Below are 20903 nucleotides of genomic sequence, written 5' to 3'. Positions count from 1 at the left end.
GTCCCCTCCAGATCTAAAGATGCTCTGATTCCATAAACAAAACAGGAGCTGGGAAAGTCAGAGTATGGGACAGAGAAAGGAATAGAAATTATAAATTCACTTAAGGGGAAAACAAACAAACAAACAAACAAAAAAGTAAATCACTACAACTAGAATGTGGCCTGTTTGCAAGAAGAGCTGGGCTGTATGGTAAGAATCAGGTTCCATATTTGTTTACACCCTAGCTTTGTAAGCATGGATTTCTTAAGTTCTTTTTTCTTCCTTAATTTGTTTCAGGCTGTTGTGGCCAGCAGTGTTTGGGATATGACTCAGAACAGCATTCTCTAATTAAGACTGGTAGCATTTGCCGTTATTATTAAAAATTAGACATCTTTATAGGCAGAAAAAAGGAGAAAGAAGCAGAAGAAATCAGCAGAACTTTGTGTTTTAAATAATTTCTAGGTCCCCTTAGGATCTGCCAGTGTTTGAATTGATTAAATAGGAAATGTACTTTTAATCATTCCTACAATATATTCCATAGCTGGTTCTATTTTCTGTTGCACCAGCTCTTGCATTGTGATGCTCGTTGCACAAGACAGAAGTGTATAACACCACTTCTGCCACTGTGAAAGATATTAATGAAGAGCATTTTTCCCCCCACTGTGGTCTTTATTACCCATCTCAGGATGTTTGAAGCATCATAACACGACTTATGATGTATTCACAAAAATACTATTTCCCAGTATGATAGGTCAGAAGAGTGACAGTAACTAAAACAGAAGGAAACATGCTTGTCAAACTGAACATGCTTGTGCAGAGGGAGAATTTGATTGACAGCATCACACAATGCACTGTCAAGTTAGACAAAATGCAGCATTTGCTAACGAATACACAGAGTCCAAGCAGCCAGCCCTGTAGGGACAAGCATTGGCTCCAGCAGGTCTTTAATATGTGAAATATTTGCTAATGGACCCAAATATCTTCTAATTAGAGAAGTCTTGGAGCTTATAAAGAGTGCAGTTTACTCACCCAGACACATTGTCCCAGGAGACAGGAGGTTACACAACCTCACAAAGTACTGCCAATGTTGGCACACCACCTACGCTGTTTCTGAGCCCCAGGGGCCATGCTTTCATAGGAACCTGCTTGCTCCGGGGTCCTTGTGGCTGGTGGGCACTTGCTTCACACTGGGCAAGGCTGTTGTCAGCATGGTCAGACACAATGTTGTCTTCTAAATCCTCTGTCACTGCCTCGATGAGGCTGCCAGCTCATTTGCCTGCACAGGATATTCCAAACGTAGGAGGATGTTGGATGAGACATATGTGCAGTAGCTGACAGAGAGATGTCCTAATCAGAGGAGACATTTTCTTATAACAGAGCTGAATAGAGTTTAGATGATGATTCACAGTCACCATCTTGAGCTTCCTCAGCTGAGTATGTTTTATTGGTGTTTTCCAGAACTTTGGCATTTCTCCCTACAGCCATGCAAGCAGTCTCTCCTCACTGCTGATGGGACTGTTGATGCATTAAGGCATCCACCTCAACCACAGCCACACAGTTTGTATGGGCCCTGGTGATTGATATCCATGCAAAAAAAAAAAAAAAAAAGCAAACAAAAACAAGGCAGGGATTTCAGCTGGGCCTTGGAGTCCTTCAGAGCAGAAGTTACAGGACTACTGAATGACTGGCTAGGTGACATCACACCCCATATTACTGCACCCTATCACATCTGCCTCATGTTACGTGAGGGCCCCATTCCATCTCTTGTATAGCAGGTGCAGTGGGATGGGGCTCTCTCTTACACTGTTAGATAGCCCATTAGTCCTTCAGGCAGTTGGTCCACAGACCAGAAGGAAAATAGAAGGAAACTATTTTACATGGACCAGCATCACTGTATCTATAAAATATATCACTGTGCAGGCTGCATCTGATTATAGACAATGCTTTACTCAACCTTGCTATGCTTCTTCCCTCCTGTGACTCACAGTATCACCTACCCACAAGCCACATATCTCCTCCCTCTCATTCTTAGCTTTCTCTGTCTCCTCATCTTCTTCCTGAGCACCTGCTGGATAGGCCTGAGGCAAGAGCTGAAAAAAGGACTAGGGGGGAATGCCTTCAAGCTGCACCAGGGGAGATTTGGGCTGGATGATAGGAAATACTACTTCTCCGAAAGAGTAGTCAGGTACTGGAATGGGCTGCCCAGGGAGGTGGTGGAGTCACCAACCCTAGAGATGCTCAAGGAGGAACATTTGGACGTTGTGTTGAGGGACACAGTTTAGTGAGAACCATTGGTGATAGGTGTATTGTTGGACTGGATGATCTTGCAGGTCTTCTCCAACCTTGGTGTTTCTCTGATTCTGAGATCTCCCCAAGTTGTGGGTGAGACATGAAGCAAGAGATTCCTCCAGTTTTTAAGCAAAGTTTTGCTTTCAAGATTCTACCTAACTCTTTACAGTCTCATCTCAAAGAAACCTCCCTTCCAAAGAGGCTCTTCTGGTGCTGCATTAAGCAGACCTTAAGCCTTCTGATGCTTCTCTACACCACATACGTATCAAAGTACAACCTATGCAACAAGATGCTTGTCCCACCATACAGATGTAATCTGCAATGGGAAAAAGCAGCAACAGAAATCCACAGCACTAAGAGGATGAGTAGCTTCAGCTGTACAAGCACTGCGATGTTTGTGTTCACAACTGAAGAAAAAGAAAAAAAAAAAAAAATAAAAAAAAAATCACAAAGACCCAACACAGTGCAAAAGAAAAGGCCTGTATGAACACTGTAATTGTGGATGGAGACAGTAAGTGCACCAATGAACAGATACAAGGTTTGAGGGCTTGCAGGAGTCTGTATAATGCAAGATCCAGAGGAATTCTTCCCAACAGGTACCACCATTTGTAACTTTGGAAAACTAGGTTTGAATGGCTGCTACCTCACTTGTATCTTCTTTTGACAGTTCCTTCCTCTGCTGCACCATCACCTGGTGATGGGCCAACCTTCTGCTGCTTGGAACAAAGTTTGGCTCAACATTCAGCCAGCTCCTACAAACTTTGGTCTGTACACAAACATGGTTGTAATACAACAAAAAGCACAGCAATAATAGCAGAGCAGCAAGATTGTAGGCTACAGCAAGCGAGGGCTCCTGAAATACAACAGCTGTAGACACAAATACACAGAAAAGAAGCTGCTTACCTTCAGGAAGCCTCAAGGACATAGGGAGCTCCAGCAAGATACCCTCACCTCCATTGCCAACCCTTAAATGAGGTCTGGAAGGGGTGGATCCTGGCTCCAGCTTTTCCAGTCATGCAGGGGCATTGCATGCAGCTGAGCTCCCCTGGGTTGGTCCTGCCTCCCCACCAGGTGCTCAATCACTGCTTCAGGCTATTACTTAGTGTTTTTGCTATAAAGGTGAAGGGTCTTGAGGGTAATATGTATAAGGATTATCTGAGGTTATTTGGCTTGTCTGGCTTAGAGAAGTGGAGGCTGAGTGGAGGCCTCATGGCAGCTCTCACAAAGAGAGAAAATGAGCAGCACTGATCTTTTTGGTGACTGTGACAGGACCCAAGACCTGCATCAGGAGATCAGGTTGGGTATTAGGAAAGGTTCTTCACCAGAGGGTGGTTGGGCACTGAAAAAGTACCACAGGGCAGTGGTAATGGCCCTAAGTTGGAGTTCAAGAAGAGTTCAGACAATGCTCTCAGTCATAGAGCTTGAATTTTGGGTGGTCCTGTGCAGTGAGGAGTAGGACTCAATAATCATTGTGGGACTCTTCCAACTCAGGAAATTCCATGGTTCTATGACTATATCCTTTTTCCCTTTCCCACCTCCCAGACTGAGAAGATCATTGTGTAAATGCCACAATCAGCCAAGGTGCCCCTGAAGTAATCTGACATTCTGAAACTGCTCCTGTGACAGATGGCCTGACCAGAGGGCATGTGGAGGAACAGCACTGTGCACATTCAGCTGTGAATAGCTGGCAAGGACACAATCCCTCAGGAGGAGCAGATGTACCACCTAACATTGCATTTGCACAGGCAGGGACTATGTTCAACTGTCAGGATCACCTGCTTGCTTCGGAGCACATCCCATATAACTACCGCTGGTTTACAAACACCTAAGGCACATGTTTATCATAACTGCAGTTGTCTTTCTCTGTGGGATAGTGAGGCAATTCTGCAAAACTCCCCCAGCTGAAGGCAACAAACACTACCTATGCTACCACCTCCTACCTGCTGCTGGATCAGTCATCTGAACGCAGTCTATGGGCCTTCTCTCTCCTTCCTCCCACCAATATGACTATCTTTTTGTAGATACTTCAGCTGCATGCAGTTCCTAGGACATATTCCTGTTGACGAGATCAAATATAACTTATGCAGATGTTGGCCAAAGTTCTGGATGACTGCTTTGTCAGGTATTGCAAAACACCACAGATGCATGCTGAAAAGAGGTTATTTCATGTCCCAAAAGATGCAGCATTGTTGGTGGCTTTTTTTGTTTGTTTGTTTGTTTATTTGTTTTGGCAAAGTAACTTCTAGACAGTTATGTGAACACAGTGGATTTTAAAGGATTCAGAAGGCACATCAATCTCACTGCACAAATGGGACATCAGAGTCTATCTCTTGAGTAGCAATGCTATTTACAGTTTAGTAAAAGATATCTCATGCCAGAATAAAGGAATGCTAAAGAGGAAGCAGCAGAAAATAATGAAAACTGAAAGAAGCATTGTTTAGCTGTAAGACAGCCAGGGCTGTGACAGAAATACAGGTTTTACTTTTATGCAAATGGGGGAAAAACGGCCCTGGCTATTGAGGTCCCCTACTCTCTTAATAAATCTGTGCTTTTTTTCATAGTTGCTGTAAGCCCACATATGGATTGGTATAGCTACAGACACTGGAAATTTCAAAAGTCTGGCTGCATGGTTTGCACAATTTGTCTTAATTGTCAATTTATAAAGTGGAAGGTCATCTCATGAACTACCTGGTGACCAAAGCCACTACAAACTGATATTCTCCAACTTGCTGAGAAAAGTATGCACTTCAGCTTCACTTCTTTTCTTTTTTAGGTAGACATATTTCCCCAAAGGACATATTTAACTTGAGTGAGATGGCACTATTAACTATACTTATGACTGATTCGTACGACCCTAACTATGCAGGTACCTGTTGGTGATCCTGGAACAATACTGTGCCATACAGAGTAGAAATACGCAACATCCTGAGTGAGGCAGTAACAGAAGTGCAAAGATGTGTACAGTACAGCTATCTTCTGCAAAGGGAATCAGATGAAGTTTCACCTGGGTAATTCTCAACACCTAAAGCAGACCTTGCTCATTGCAACCCAGAAGTCACTGAAGAGGATGACGAAGTGCTAAAGCCTAACTGACTCCTATCCTTGCTGTATACTGAGTATCCTCTTCTGAAGGTTTGCTACAGGACTGAACAAGTAACATTTCTTCTGCCTGCTTGTATATTTTGGCTGCTACAGCCCTAGAATGAATCTGCCCAGACTGCTGGCCTTATCTGTTTGTGACACTTCTGGACTGTGTGCAGATTTTCAAACTCTGTAAAAGGGAAAACTGAACATGAAGCCAAGGAGTGGAGAAGTTCCATGGAGATGGGATGGCACTGTGCAGAGGAGAAAGGGACCAAGAGGTCCCCCCTTCTTCAGAGGCAATCATGCGTAATGAAAGTTCTTAAAACAAATAGCTTTGTATAATTAATTGCAGTGGAAAATCAGTTTTTGGAAGAGAAGCTTAAATAATTCTGCCAAAACCTTCACATCAAAGTCTTCCAAGTTTCCAAAATACGATGAAAAATATCCTTTGGGGTTAGCAAGTTCAGCTGCAAGGCCCTTCTCAGGGCTGCAATCATAAACACAGAAAGGCGGATCTATTCTAGCAGAGGCTGCTGGGATCAGAAGCAGCCAGGAGAGACACCACAGCAAACAGCTTTCACTTCAGACTCGGCACAGTCTGCAGAGGGGATGTGAACCATTACTGGGCACAGCTGCTATGGCCCAGGTGCAGCTCAACACCTGGCTGATCCTGTGCATCTTTGCTGGATCCCAGAGGCTAACAGGTAGGAAGTGCACCTGTTCGTTCGTTGCTGTAGCTTCTTGGCTTGGCAAATATTTGTGTCATTCCAGCAGTACTACACTTGGCCTGCAGATATGATCAAATGCATCAGCTAGCTGTGCTGATGTAGGAGAGGGCATGTTAGCTGGAGTCCTAGCTGGCTTTTGTACAGCAGAGAGACATTAATGCCTACCTGCAGGATGAAGACCTGCTGCTATTTTTGATGACAGGAGGAGGGTTTTCTTGGTCTCTACTGAAAAAATCTGCTCCTGCAATGATGTCTGCAGGTTTTCTAGATGCTTTTTGGGAAAAAGAACTACTGTGAAATGATAAAAGTAAATAAGGGATCATTTTTTTCCATCTTCAAATTACATTTATCTAACTATTTCAATACATTATTTGTTATGCTTTGGTTATGTTTATTAACAACAGTAGTTTCGCGGCTATCACCGACTTTACAAGCCAGCCAGATGTTTCTCATTAGAGGTTTCTGTGAATTTAGTGTATCAGTTAGCTGAGAGGGGAAGCCCAACAAAGTAATTTTCAGATGGTGTAAAAGCTTTGCTGGCACGTCTATGGAGGAAGAGGAAAGAGCAGTTACATCTCTGCTCACATTCCAAAGCTTCAAGTGGCTCAGATCAGGGAGCCTGCAGCTGTGCAGAGAAACAAATCTCAGCCTGTGGAGACAGCATGCACAGGCAGCTTGTACATCTCTCTGAAAAGCTTTAGAAAATACGGAAAGTTGGAAGTGGGGCTTGGGAGTAGTCATCATGCACATGCAATATGAAATCATTTTTCTGCTTTTCATAAGCACCTGCTGACCTTAACTCTGGAGTACTCAGTATATATTCTCCCTCTTTCTTAATATAGAAAAGCCTCCCTCCATATAAAAGTGGAGAAAAAAAAAATAAGTGTCAGAGAGCTTACTAGTTTATACCAGTTTATATTTCATCTTTCCTGGAGCGAAGGATCCATAGAAGGGAGTCCTGGCTTGTGACTACACAGATCAACATGGAGAAGGGAGGAGCTGCAGCCTCCATCCCACAATCCTGGGCTGAAGAAACACGTGGCTCCTCTTTTATTTTTTTTCACAAAGAAAGTAAAAGAAAAGGTAAAATAAATGCAGAACTTTAAATCATCAGAAGATTTAATAAATATTAGAATTAATGTGACTCTCATATTAATAATTGAGGTTATTACTAATATCCTCATATAAATGAGGTTAGCTGACCCAGCAAGGAACTAGCTGGATGTGAGAACAGCCTCATAATCTGCATCTGCCACTGGCAGATGCTCAGGGAACAAATGAAAAAACAGGGTGAGCATCAAGTACTATTTCCACCAGAAGTTCTAGGAGCCTTCTCATGCACTCTTCCCATTGGGCAGCATTTCTTTCTCCCTGCAAAAGCTACAAAGAAACCCATTGCCACAACCCATCTGCTCACCTCCTGCTGCACCCAGCTCAGTGTGAGGGGCTTCCTTGATGTCTTCTAAAGCAAATCCCCTTGCTGCTTTAGCTCCATGATGGCAGGACTGGAGATCATCATATCCAGACCTCAAATTTTCCTCCCTTAACCCCTTCTGCTTCTTTCGTGATGCTTGCGTTGTTCACTGAAATCCTGAGGTCAGCATCTGTCATAATTGTCAAGCTGCAAGTGCCAGCTCAGAAATACTGAAGGCTTTATTGACAACCAAATGATAGGAATAAATGGGAAGGGCCATGATCTTGTGGTGTCCAACTCTGCCTGATGTCTTGCAGATGGACATCCTTACAGCAGGGACGATGTCAGCACCAACGCACCCCACCGCGGCCCAGAGGACGCCAACGTCATGTTAGAGGTCTCCAGGGCACTGCAGTGCCTGTGCTCCCATCAGCCTGCACCTAAAAATTCTCGTGTTGTGTGCTGTTCTCATTGTATTTTGGGAATGCCTGGAAAACACCTCTGTGGGGTGGGCCAGTGTTGGGAGATGCAGGTGGGAGGCGAGGGCTGGATGGGGCTCCGTGGGGAAGCCGAGGCATGGAGCCAGGCAGAGAAAGGGTGTGGTGCTGGCAGTGACGGAGGTCGAGCAGGAGGCTTTGCAATGCGTGTGCTGCTCTTCTCTTCCAGATGCTCTGGGGCAGGCTGGACATTCAGGCCAACGGGACAATCCAGCTGCGGGACGAAGAGCTGGCCTCCCTGCGCTCAGCACGGTGGTTCATGCAGATCTTAGAGCGTGAAGTTCCCAAAACACCAATGGAGATTGAGCAGCAACTGAGATATTACTCACAGACTGATAGCTCTTTGCCTCTAACAGAGTTTGACCGCCTGCTTTTCACCAGTGTTTACTGCGCCTATCAGATCCGCTCAGTTCAGGGTCTGGATAAAAATCTCTGGATCCGTTTTTTCTCTCAGTTAGCTGATGAAATCTTTCGTGATCTGTGCAAGGGGCTCTGCCCTGCAAATTCCACCCTCCTCCTGGCTTCCTGGCCCTCGAAGGAAAAGCCTTCACATTTAGCATCTCTGAAACATTTTTATCGCTCTAATCTGGCCAGGACCAAGAGAGACACTTAATAAGGGAAACAACCATGGGAAGGTATGCATCTGACCCCAGCTGCAATCCGGGCTGTTTCAAATGCTGACAATCCTTCCACATTATTCTGGACTTTGCAGAAATATGCCACGTCTCTCATCCAGCTCTCTGTATTTATACACAACATTTTATTTTTAGATAGAACAGGACATAACCCAAAATTGCATCTCACACTTTCCTTTTTTTTTTCTTTTTTTTTTTTTAAGTGGGTTGGGCTGATGTAGGCAGTGCTATTTAGAAGTGTTATCTATCTTGATCACTGATGCTTTCTAGGGAGTTGTCCTGGCAGGTTTTTTCCAGGATGTTACACTGGTGTCTTAGCAGAATTTATCTTGAATAATTCAGCTTGGTGTCCTCTATTCCTTCTGTGGTTTCAGCCAAATGCAGTCTTTTTTCTCCTCTCCAGTAATCAGCTAAGCAGATGCTGCTGTGTTTCACAATACAGGTAGTGCATTTAATTTCAGCTTCCTGGTTATGCAATTCGCATTTTATGTGCCCAAAGTAATTTTCCACATAACGTGTTCATTTTTCTTAAAAGATCAACCAAAACTGCATGTATTCTACAAAGCTTCCCTGTATTTGTATATTATATTTACATATGTATACTGCTTTGTGTCAGCCAGCAGTTTGGAATATACTTTTTATATCTCATTTAAATTCCCAAGGATAGTGACCTAGTTATTTCTTCAGCAGATTTTATCTCTTCTGAAGTTCTTTTCCGTACTGCTATGGCACTTTACAAGACAAACATAACAAACACACAATCTTTATACTCAAAATCAGAAACGTAATTATTTTATAGAATGAGATTCTTAACTTTCTCTATCTTACACATTGCTGTGTGGAATTAAATAAATATGATCATCTACACAGGAGGGTTTTGATTTTTTGTTTGTTTCTATTGGGTTTCCTGCTGCCACATTAATTTTGAGTATTCACTGCACATGCAGATGGTGGGATCTGTAATTTCTTTTCTATCAATACATTCTTAATTTTCCATGCTGAAAAAGGAGGTGTCTGACATTCAAGGAGGGAACTGCTAGCTCTTGACCTAGTTTATTTTTCTCCAAGCCACTGCTGCCCAGCAGATGGAGAGACAAAATAGTATTTCTGAGACAGGAATAAGCCTGGAAGCAAGAAGACACAGAGAGTGGTTTTAGAGGTCAGGTTAGGGCTACAAAAGGCTACAGAACAGATTTACACCATTCATAAAGCTTTTTTTTTTTTTTTTTTTTTTTTTTTTTTTTTTCCCTCTTAAGGATGTAGGCGTAGGGACTAAGATTATCATTATATTTGAAGTATAGCTTCTAGGAAGCTAGGAAGCTAGTGTCCTATAGTGTCCTATCTCAGTGTTCTTTGGCCTTTTTTTTTTTTTTTCCTTTTTTTTTTTCAGTGTACCTCCAGTCATCCTTTTCCCAAATATACCTTTAGTCTTTAATGTCTGTGATGCATACAGTGTGATAAAGCTAGGAAGTGGTTGCAAACACATCCAGTTTGAGCACAGAACAGCATTAAAAGGCTGAGCTGGGATGGTAGCAGTGCCTGGAAATACTGCCTTGCTGCAAAATGCAAAGTCAGAGCTGTATGTAAAGATCCAGGGGGTTGGCTTGGTGATGCAGATGCAAGTGTACTCTTTTGAATTCAGGATGCTGTTAAGGTCAGTTTAAGGGCTTTGCTACTTGTTGAGCGCAGCCTACAAGTTAAACTCAAGGGACATCACACAGTTCCAGGCATGCTTAAGATGGTGCATTTCTGCCGTGTATTTTAGGAGACAAACCAGGGTTTAGCTGTGCTCAGCTGCAGCAGCACTTCACCGCACTGCGCTGAAGCTTCCAGCCTGCTGGTTTCCTAAATCCCAACTGCTGCCTTTTAGGAACGTACCAGTGCCCTCTACAGCCACAGCAGTCCCACTGCAGCAGCAATACGGCTCGACGGAACACAGCCTGTAGGAAACCACTGGAACACAACTGCTGAACATGGCACTCAGAGGTAACTTCCATCCCATTTGTGCTAGGTTACCAGTGCGGCATAAACCTTAGCCATATCCTTATGTTCAAGGAGTTACTTTCTGAAGAAGTTAATGTCAAGGCATGGCACAATACTATTCACGTACAAGTCATGACCTAAATATTAGATTTTTAAAAGTACTTCTAAAATTCCTATTACTTACCTTGTTTCTAAGCAATCTTGTTTCAGAGGTTGGGTCATTCCTAGATTTGAGACCTCATCCTTTACCACAAGAAACAGAAGTAGACTTTTCTTTTCTTAAATGTATTGTTTTCATTAAATGGAAGATGAGATTCCTGAACACTTTTCTTGTGCATTCTTCTTGATTCAGGAGGTTCAGATTCAGAAAAGCATCAAATACTATGAAACTTCCAATAAAACCCTAAAAGGTACCAACACTTTGCACACATGAATGTACAATACTGCAGTTTGTACACTGTGCTGCTTTTTCTCTTGAGCTGACACTTCAGGCAGTGACAAGTACACAAGTTTCACAGGCAACAACAAATTCAAACCTGAGGAAATTTTACACCTTTTGTATTTTTTATTACATTTATTTCCTTCCCACATATGCAAGGAAAGTCACCACATCCTTCGCTTTCTGGATGCTAGAGATCTGCAGTAACATGACTGCAGTGTTCCCTGATCCTCAGCATTTCACTACATTGCCCCACCCCTGCCCCAAAACTACCTCATGCTTTATGCTTAAGTCAAACACCAACACAGGACACACACATACATTCCTGTACAGACTTTTCTATGGATGAATGACAGACACAGCAATGGCCCTGCAGTCAGAGCACAATCGTGCAGCATAAAGAAAGCACTGTACACATGATAGCATGCTCAAAGTAGAGGACTATATCCAAAGAGGAGCTATACCCAAGTTCGTGGCACCCTGGCTTTTCTTATGCTCCTTTCACATCCACATTTAATTTTCTGACCCTTGGAGTGAGCTGGCACCTGGGAGCCGCTTTGGCTGAGGCTCCGAATAGATCAGGAAGCCTGTGAAGGTGATGTACTTGCCATGGTTGCTGTAGGCACCATAGCCATCATGCTGATGGCTGTAGAGCCAGACGGTGTCCCCGTACTGCAGAGGCAGCATGATGCTCTGGCTCTGCATCTCCCGCCTCTTGGAGTGGTTGTCATCATAGATCATGGCCTGCACCTCATTGTGGTTCTTCATAAGTTTCACTGACATGGTCTTAAAGGGCATTTTGCCAATGGTGAAGGAGAAGTAGTATGCACCAGGTATACGGCATGAGAAGATGCCAGTGGAGGAATTGAAATCTTTCCCAATATTCACAAACTCTGTGTCAAATGTGATTGGCTCGTGCTGGGTTTGCTTGCCATCTGTGCCCAGGAGACTTTGTGAGCGGGCAACAGAAAATGCAGAGCGAGGGTCTTGTTCCTTCTTAGGCTGATCGGATAACATATGTCGCTGTGAAGCTGCATTCTGCTCTCCTGGAAGTTTCTGAACGTTGTGACGGTGAGGCCCCAGTTCTTGAGAGCTGAGAGCGTTCTGGAAGAAGGCAGAAGTGTCTGGATAGATTAGATAGCCATTGAAAGTTGTATAGGGGCCTACATTGCTGTAAAGAGCATACTTGGGGTCTCCGTGTAAACGCAGCCAGACTGTGTCACCATAGTCAAGCTGCAGCATGGCACTCTGGCTGGCTACCTTCCGTTCCTTTCGGTGATGTTCATCATACACAATCACCTGCACCTCATTCTTGTTTCTCATCAGCATGACAGACAAGTTTTTCTTTGGGTATTTCCCAACTGTGAATGAGAAGTAGTAGGCTCCAGGAATACGACACCGAAACAACCCAGTCTTGGGATCAAAGTCATTGCCAATGTTCACATACACTTTGTCAAAGGTAATGACCATCTCAGAGCTCCCTTCCATGCTGCTGGTTCTGGCCACTGAGAAAGCAGAGCGAAATTCAGTATTGCTGTCTACTGGGAAGCCATCTATAGGCATTAAAATCACACACCAGAGGAAGCCAAACAGAATCTGAACCTTCAGTGCCATCATTGTATCTGAAAAGAAGAAGAACCACATTTTAGCAGGAATCATATTAATTTCCAGTTTGTACTTCATCTGAAAGAGAGCTGAATCCTGCTAAGTAGGCATCAAATAAATACTAAGAAGTTTTCAACGTGTTCTCTGATCAATGTATGGGATCTCAGCCGTACCCCAGCACCATTTTGATATTTTCCCAGGGATAGCCGGACCTTTTTTTCCTGTACTTGTAGGAAGAAAAAGAATCTTCTCTGAAAGCCTCACTATCTTGCAGTTTGTTTGCAGAACAGTGTGCTGCTCACACTGCAGAGGGATCTCAGATTTTGGTAGGATTTTGCCAGAGCTCTATTCAGTAGCACTTTTATTCCTAAAACCAAGGATGAAAGCAAGCCCTACGCAGGTCTTATATTATGCAACTGAGATACAGCTGAAGGGCAAGGAGAAGGGGACATTCATTCTAGAGGTTGCCATGCAGATCTTATTGCCTGGCACTGCAGCAGCTGTTTCACAGGATGCAGAAGCTGGAAGCCAAGATGGTAAGGCCTGTTATTCAGGCAGACTTCATTGTGGATCTGTGAAGAATGTAAAGAAACTAGAAGAAGGGTTGCTTAGGGAGGAAGGAAGACAGTGAGAAAGTAAATAAAATGAAAAAAGAGAAGGAAAGGCAAGTCTCCCAAATTATAGAATTCCTCAGAGAGAACTTAAATACAAGAAACAAGGAAACAATTCACTATCTGGAGAATAGACCAGAGAGAAAAATGTTCTCCAACCCTTAAAAAAGAGGGTAAGTTAGGAGCTAATGGGATTTTCTGCCTCTAGTTTCTTTGGTTTTGTATTTTTGGATTGATGCCAAAAGTCATCTATTAGCGCTTTCAGGCTGAAAACAAAACTGCCAGTCATTCCAGTGAGAAGCTTCTCCCTCTGTCACCTCTCTGTGCTTATTAAAATATCATTCGGGCTGGGAAGCAACTGCCCGGTTTGCAGTCTGCCCCCATCTGTCACCCTAGAACTGGTGCCTTGCCAGCCAGCACACAATGAATTCACAGACTGGCAGAAGAGGAGCAAAACATGCCACTCATAGGGGGAGGGGTGAAAACAAATCCTGAATTATAAAGGATATAGGGGTAAACATTTGAAAAAACCTAAGGGATGACATAGTAATAGTAATAGAAGTAAAGCAGATGGAATCCACGTAGAGTGTGAGGTGGTAATGGGATCCTTTTCTGGCAAGATGTAATACTTATATCTCTCACAAATGGGAATTCAGTTTGACTTACAGCTCCTGCTCCTTCATACTAGAGAATAAAACTGAAATCTGAATTGCAGCCCAAGTAGATGCTGTCCTCCATGCCCCCATACCCTGAATGATTTTACCAACTTCAGCTGCTTCTCCTGAACACATCACACCCATGGAACACTATGTGCAGCACTGAAGAGTATTGAAAGAGATCACTTTTGTATCAAGGACACTCCATCATCTTTGAAAGGTCATGGAGATTAAACGTGGTTCCTGCTGACGAGAGAAAGGCAAATGTTGCACTCATCTTCACAAAGGGCAAGAGAGACAACCAGAGGATCTACAAGCTTTTTGGCCAGTCAGCTCCTCACTTTGCTTCCTGGAAAAATCACAGAGCACGTCTCCTATGAACAGGTGCTGGAAAGACAAAGGATGTGACTGGGAATGCTCAGCACGGATTGATCAGGGGTAGCTCATGCTTAATCACACTGATTACTTTCTGCCATAAAATGACTAACCTTACCCGTGACACTTAGAAGGAACTAACCAGCTGTGTGTCTGAGATAATCTCATATCCAGCAGATGAATTTAACTGCCAAGTATACGCTTCCATGCTGTCTTTATTTTTCCTCACATTGTCTTTTAGTTCGTGAGCTCAGCTTGTGACTCTCTTCCCATGTCTGCGCTGCATTTGATCACTACTGGAGTTTAAACAATACTAATAGGCCCTAACATCTCACCAATAACCAAATGCCAAACAGTCACACTGTGAACTTAGCCCCTGGTTCTGCAGAATTGTTTCTGTAGAGTGCAGTGCTACATCTAGCAGGGCAGGCTGATTTCAGCTTTCAGCTTAGTAAGCCAGTCCCTAAGGGCAAGCTTGTAAGGGCTGTTAGATGTTTCTGAGTCATGCTCATTCACTATTATTCCAATGATCACCCTGGTGTGGCCACATGGAGAAGCAGGCAGACTGTGACATTGCTGCATGCTCTTCAGGCAAGAATTGACAGTAAAGAATTTAACATAGATGTTTTTAGTTGGGGAATATACCACAGGCAGGATGCTGCCGGCCAAATTCAAAAAGACATAACAGTTTAATGAACTCTATAGTGAATCTGACCTTATTTTCCTTCAAATGACCACTATTCTTGTTTCTATCCCAAAGCTGATTTCTCTGTATTAAGGTCACTCTGAAAGCAGACAGCTCACTCGCTTACAATTGCATAGACTCTCTGCTGCTGCAGAGTCCCCTGTTTTTAGCTCTTCCCAATAACTTACTGTCAAGTCATTTAAATAAGGTAGTTAATTATGCTCTGTTTCCAATAGCAAATTGTTTCCTTGACAGCTCCTGCTCACCATTTTCAGGACTACTTAGGTTCTTTATCTATTTAAAATAATTTAGAAAGTATCAAATAACTGCCTCTGACATTAAACCAATCTAAGAATAATTTGCCAGTCATTAAGAAGGCTCGGTTAGCTACAAGGCTGTCACAAACAAAGGCAACTTGCAAAATTCTTGGACTTGAGTATTAGCATATTAAATCTGCAAGATAAACCTTCCAAAATGCTCTGTTGCTTCTCTAGCAAAGGAAAAAGAGACACAAATCTTTTCCTGTGGTAGCTTTGAGATACTATTAGGGACATAAGGCTGGTCATGGGCACTGCAGTGGAGCCTTGTATTCTTGCTATTGCATAGATTTTGAAACTGCAGAGTGAAGTGAGAGACCCAGGCCAGAAGCAGACAGTGGATCATATATGTGGCATACACAGGAGCTGCATTATTCTCATTACATTTATGTACGAATCCGGGTACTTTGTCTGCTGCCCTACCATTCCTTTTTAAGATAGAGCCTACGGTGTTAGCACAGAAGTACACAATGAAGCTAAGCAGGTCCAAGAGATAGCAAGATATGCCTTTGCATCAGGGAGCACCAACAGGGGACAGCAGCCTGCTGGGAAGAAGACAAGAAACTAATTTTGGAATAGAAGGCACAAAACATACGATGTTCTCAAAGGCACTGACATTAAATTAATGACCTGAAAAGAAGGGATTAAAATGGTAGTGACTCACATAGCAAGACGGGAGTTGCAAATCTTTTTTTGAAAGTAAAGAGACAGAATTCAAAATTTGCATGACCCAGGAAACATTAATAGCTTTGTGATAGCTAGAGGTGATTTTTCTGTCCTGGAACTGAATCAATCCACGAGAGGAAAGACAATTACCTTTATTCTTCTGATGAAATCCAGGGATTTTAGAAAAGTACTTTCAATAATAGAAAGGTCACCCCATTTCTGGTCTGGGAGGCTAGGTCTTCTTGCAAACTCCAGAGGGTTTTCTTTTTATTGCAAACATTAATGAGCCAGATTCCCTACACCTACCTTTGGCAAGAGTCCTTTAATTTCATAAGATCATAATATCACTGAAGAATGAGTTACAAAAACAAAGCGATGTACTTGGATTCACTGTTAGTAAAAGTTCATAAAATCCTGTGAGCAGCAAGAGCAAAGCCCTGCTCTTCTTAGCTCTTGCTCTAATAGAAAAGGACAGTTACAAATGTTTGAATTATTTCAATCAGTGAAAGCTTGTGTAATGAACAGCCTTCTTGGACTACTGTTAGCAAGAATTTTTCCCCAGATACCACATACTGTCTGCTCCACTCATTGGATACAGTTTAAGAGCATCACTTCTTCCAACATCAAGGAGAAATTATATGTAGCAGATCCTCAAATGCAAAGTAAGTATAAAGAGTACTGTATGACAAACCCAGGGATTCAACTTTTGGCTTTCGGCTTTCTCTGCTTTTGATGAATGTGTTTTTTGAACTCTGGATCAATCCAGAGGTGAAGCACTGAAGCATGTTGGGATGCTTTTTGGAAATTACAAACCGCTCTCTGAATCACAGAACTGTATGGCACTAATACAGAAAGCATTTCATTTTACATGTTTCCTTGAGTCGGTGGAGTCTGTCAGCATAGTAACACAGCTTCTGCGCACTGAAAGATCTGTGGAGAGACAAAAATTCTTTTGAAATGCCTCAACTTCAGCCGTACTCAGGAAAACAAAATGGAGAGACTGTTTTTTTTTTTGGCAGAATCTTCTAATATTAGCCTACATTTTAGAATATTAATTAAACCTGCTAAATTTCAGCTGACGCCCCAATAACTCTGTTTAAGCTAGAACGATGATATATAAGATGATATATATGATCAAAATAGAAACATGATATTTACGATATTAATTTTTTTATTCCTGTAACAACTTTCAGGGAAATGTGCAGTGCCAAGGTGGCATATTCATTTTGACTACTATGCATATCTAAGAATATATTAATTTAGACAGGCAAAGTGGTGTTTCAGTATAGAAAGCTGAATATACCCTAAGTGGAAGCCAGCACTTATGCTTAACTAACCAATACTTTAAAATGTAACACAGATTGGTTACATACTTTTTTTAATGAACAAATTACACAAGTCCAGCCCTTTACCACATACATTATCCTCAAGCAAACAAGATTAAAAAAAAAAACCACAAAAAGCAAAACATAAAGCAAAGAAACATACTTGAACACTGATCTGAAGTAGAAAAAGAAAACACAGAACATTTGAGTTTAATCTGTGGTTCATAAAATGAGTTGAATTCTATGAAGTTGTTCTGCACTTGCAGTTAAACAGACTGTTACTAAACTGCCACTGAAAACACATCAACAGTTAGTAGTAAAAAAAAGAGATATTGCTGAGAATGAGCTCAGAGAGAAAAGGTTCATGTGAGAACACAGGCCAGAGAAGATTGAAAACCACTGCCTGAGAAATCCAGAAGATTCTGATGCTGTACAATGTTTATTTAACACTACTACCTTTAGGTATAAAACACTGAGAGCATTTCAACAACAGGAATTTCTGCATGGATCCAGTTACAGTTACAGTAGCGTCAAAGTTAAACCACCTCTCTATCCACCCCCAAACCTAGTTTCCATTTTTAGCCTGGTTTATGTATGCACCAGAGATGCTGGGCCTGTAGAATAAGGCTTTGTTGAAGCAACCCGTTACTCAGGGAGGAGCCAGACTCCTGCATCAGTAAGATCACACTAACATCAAGGATTAATCAAGACAGGTCTGCCTGGAATACCAGGAACACTTTCATAGGTGAAAAAACGTAACTCACTTTGACAGCATCTACCAAAAGGATCTCCCAATGGCTTTGTGATAATTTTACATTAAACTTCTTACTTTTTTAAAATTAAGATGTTTAAATCACAGTAGCAGAAGAAGCTGAGAGCCTGCTAAACTGCACATTGCTGGACTCTGTAGAAAAGCATCACATACAAAGGTGCAGTAAACAGGAATGCCATTTTGACTTTCTGTACTTTACACATATTTTGTGTTACTCTTTCCTACTGAAGACTGTTGTACAAGAGACCATGGAGATATGAGAATGAGATACTGGAAACTATGGTGCCAACTCAAAGCTTGTTCTCTGTCCTCTCCGTAATGGTTTTATGTTCTCGATTTACTTTCTGTGACTCCGTGCTCTTATACCTCCTATCAGCTAGATTTCAGTATAATTACCAGCCAAGTAAGGTCCTACTAAACAAATAAACAAACAAACAAAAAAAAACAAAAAGGAACAAGTCTTGAGTTTTTCTTCTCTTTCTCTCTCTTTCTTTTGTGGGCACATAAATCTCATTTCTTCTTGAACTCTGTGCCTACATTAGTCTCTTCCAACTTCCCTACTCAACAGAATGTTGCTCTCTAGTCACTGCTCTAAGACCTAACACTGGGTAAAAGAAAGAGGGGATATGTTGGTTCCTGCTGGTTGATCATCAAATTAGAAGTTAGGATGAGCTTGTAGAGTCCAATAATTATCCCCTAAGGACACTAACGGATAGCTGAATGTCAGCTGGCATTACGTGCAAAGACAATGAAATGTGCTTTGGTATCCTAGTCATGTCTCAGCTCACCGACTGCTAATAGTTTATTCAGCAATGTGACAGAAGATGTTAACAAGCTGGGTCCCCCTCTTGATTACTCACAGTTAAGAAAAAACTTTCAGACTGGGTAAGATTCAGTTCCCTCTGCTCGATAGATCAACTTGTAACACTATATTTCATCTATGCAAACATCATTGCTCCGGTCTTTTATCCATCAGAGGCTGCACTGTAGCACACTTTGGGAAAATATCACGTACTATTGACTAGTATTTTCTGACAGTAGGCTTCACAAATCTATCTGAAAAAAAAAAATCATACACTGGCATATTTGTCTACAAGAATGATGCTTTCCCTGAGAGATTTGTTGTTTTTTTTTTTTTCTTTTTCTTTTCTTGACAGGTAAGGTAGAAAAGCATGCTGTCTTTTAACATTTGCCTTTACACTCATCCAAAGAAATCACCTTCATTTCTTTTCATGCCCTGCTGTTTTATTACTGTGAAGCTACTCAGAGAACACTGTGAATTGCACTGCAGTGCTGCTCTTTGCTGCCAACATTCTGCAACATCTCAATTTGGAAATTCACTGAGCTCTGGTTTAGTGAAGAAGGTGATCGAAGGCATTAAGATCTATGTATCTCCATTAAGATCTATGTATCTCCATGAACATTACTTCTATCTCTGCTCTGACACTTTATTTTCTGCTCCTGCTCTTCCTGGGTCAAGGCAGGGCTGAGCTAGAGAGCTCAGAAGAAACAATCATTATGCATTCAGCAATAAGCAAAGCCCAGTATTATTCAAAGATGAAAATTCTGCCCTGTCAATGAAGTCCTGCAGTATGCATAATGCCCCTTAATATTAGTTGCTTTATTGAATAAGACTTATCATGTTCTAGGTACAGTAGCATTCACGTCCATGGAGACAGAGTAAAAAGTAGCATAGTTAGTCACATCTGTTAATGCTGACCTCCTCACAACCAGAAGTGTAGTTTCCCACTTCCAGTGGGTGTTCCTGACAAATCTCTTGCAATGACATCTCTCTGGGGAATGCCTATAGATAGCTGGAACCTGAGCCCTTTCAACTTTTTATCCATTTAACCCTGCATGTGGCTGGCATCACACAGTTGTTCATTCACACCCCTCCATTGGGGTGTGAGATGGGGAAAAGTATGGGAAAAAATGCAGAATACATGGATTGAGATAAAATAATTTACTAAGATAGAGAAAAAGATAATAGTTATGACTATATATAAATACATGTACATACATATATATATGAACATATATAACAAGTGATACACAAGCAATTGCTCACCATCTCCCACCCAAAGCCCAGCTAGCCCCTCAAGCAGTGCAGGAGCACGAGATGAACTCCCGCCTCCTTCAAAACTCTTTCTGCATGATGTCATACGGTATGGAATATTGCTTTGGCCAGTTTAAGTCACATGTCCTAATCCTGTTTCCTAACAGTTCCTTGAGTCCTTTGCTGACAGTGGCCTGTCAACAACCGCTTAGCAGCAACTATAAACATCTGTGTGTTATCAATGTTGTTTCTCTTCTAGAACCAAAAACAGCATCGTGCCAGACACTCTGGAGAAAATGATTCCACCCCTGCTGAAAGACACCATTTTACTAAAAACTACCTCTCAGAATGTTTTATCTGATGTAAATGAGACCCCACAGGACTATGCATTAATCACTGATATCTTCAGGAAAACACAAGTTCTTGCTTCCCCCTTTAAAACACTGAGCATATTTTAGCCCATGGATTTAACCAGTTTCTCATCTTGTTCAGCAGGAAGCTACTAAGTTCCTCCCTTAAACTATTTACAATTTAAATTTTCTCAAATGTGCCTTTGAAATTGGATTTTTTCTGTGAAAATATGACACAGAAGTGTTGCTGACCAAAAGGCAGAGTGTACTGCCCTGGATGTTGGATCAGAAAGAAGGATTTACTGTGCAATATCCCCAACATGTATGTAATTTTGCAAAGCTTTCTCCTTACCTGCTTTCTGGCTTTGCACTGTTTCCAGTATTTAAAGAGAGCCCATCAGCTCTTAATGGCAGCAGAAATGTCTGTCTGACTATTT

At 42.0% G+C, this 20903-nt stretch overlaps 2 protein-coding genes across 20 annotated transcripts in view; one reads left to right on the top strand and one right to left on the bottom strand.

Annotated features, from left to right (window-relative positions):
* The first annotated feature begins 5906 nt into the window (after window positions 1–5906).
* Window positions 5907–9792, top strand: FAM180B (family with sequence similarity 180 member B). Of its 2 annotated transcripts, none has more exons than XM_042814281.1 (3): window positions 5907–6056; window positions 7812–7891; window positions 8161–9792. In XM_042814281.1, the coding sequence occupies exons 1-3, from the start codon at window positions 5990–5992 to the stop codon at window positions 8602–8604; spliced, it is 591 nt and encodes a 196-aa protein (XP_042670215.1). In that variant the 5' UTR covers window positions 5907–5989; the 3' UTR covers window positions 8605–9792. The 2 variants fall into 2 exon arrangements, with proteins under 2 accessions (XP_042670215.1, XP_042670214.1); XM_042814280.1 differs by having other exon boundaries at window positions 7812–8002.
* Window positions 9793–10822: 1030 nt separating this feature from the next.
* C1QTNF4 (C1q and TNF related 4) overlaps window positions 10823–20903 on the bottom strand; it is a 126623-nt gene continuing 116542 nt past the window's right edge. For 12 of the 18 annotated variants that reach the window (XM_042813867.1, XM_042813868.1, XM_042813872.1 and 9 more), the window contains 2 exons: window positions 16832–16893; window positions 10823–12670 (listed from right to left, as the gene is read on the bottom strand). In XM_042813867.1, coding sequence (XP_042669801.1) covers window positions 11562–12670; window positions 16832–16893 — 1171 coding nt within the window. In that variant the 3' untranslated portion in view covers window positions 10823–11561. Of the gene's footprint in view, window positions 12671–16113; window positions 16131–16831; window positions 16894–20903 lie in introns of those variants that run through there. The other 6 variants (XM_042813881.1, XM_042813886.1, XM_042813883.1 and 3 more) reach the window with 3 other exon arrangements.

Source organism: Centrocercus urophasianus, unplaced genomic scaffold, assembly GCF_019232065.1.
Source record: "Centrocercus urophasianus isolate 14NV4802_14NV808 unplaced genomic scaffold, USGS_Curo_1.0 seq_14, whole genome shotgun sequence".
NCBI lineage: Eukaryota > Metazoa > Chordata > Aves > Galliformes > Phasianidae > Centrocercus > Centrocercus urophasianus.
This window is presented reverse-complemented; position numbering and strand designations above follow the sequence as displayed.

Excerpts from the sequence above, each read along its gene's own strand:
- FAM180B (XM_042814280.1), top strand. The coding sequence starts at position 5,990 with ATGGCCCAGGTGCAGCTCAACACCTGGCTGATCCTGTGCATCTTTGCT. Across the intron at positions 6,057-7,811 it reads TGGATCCCAGAGGCTAACAG|ATGGACATCCTTACAGCAGG; the intron begins GTAGGAAGTGCA and ends GATGTCTTGCAG. Across the intron at positions 8,003-8,160 it reads CTGGAAAACACCTCTGTGGG|ATGCTCTGGGGCAGGCTGGA; the intron begins GTGGGCCAGTGT and ends CTTCTCTTCCAG.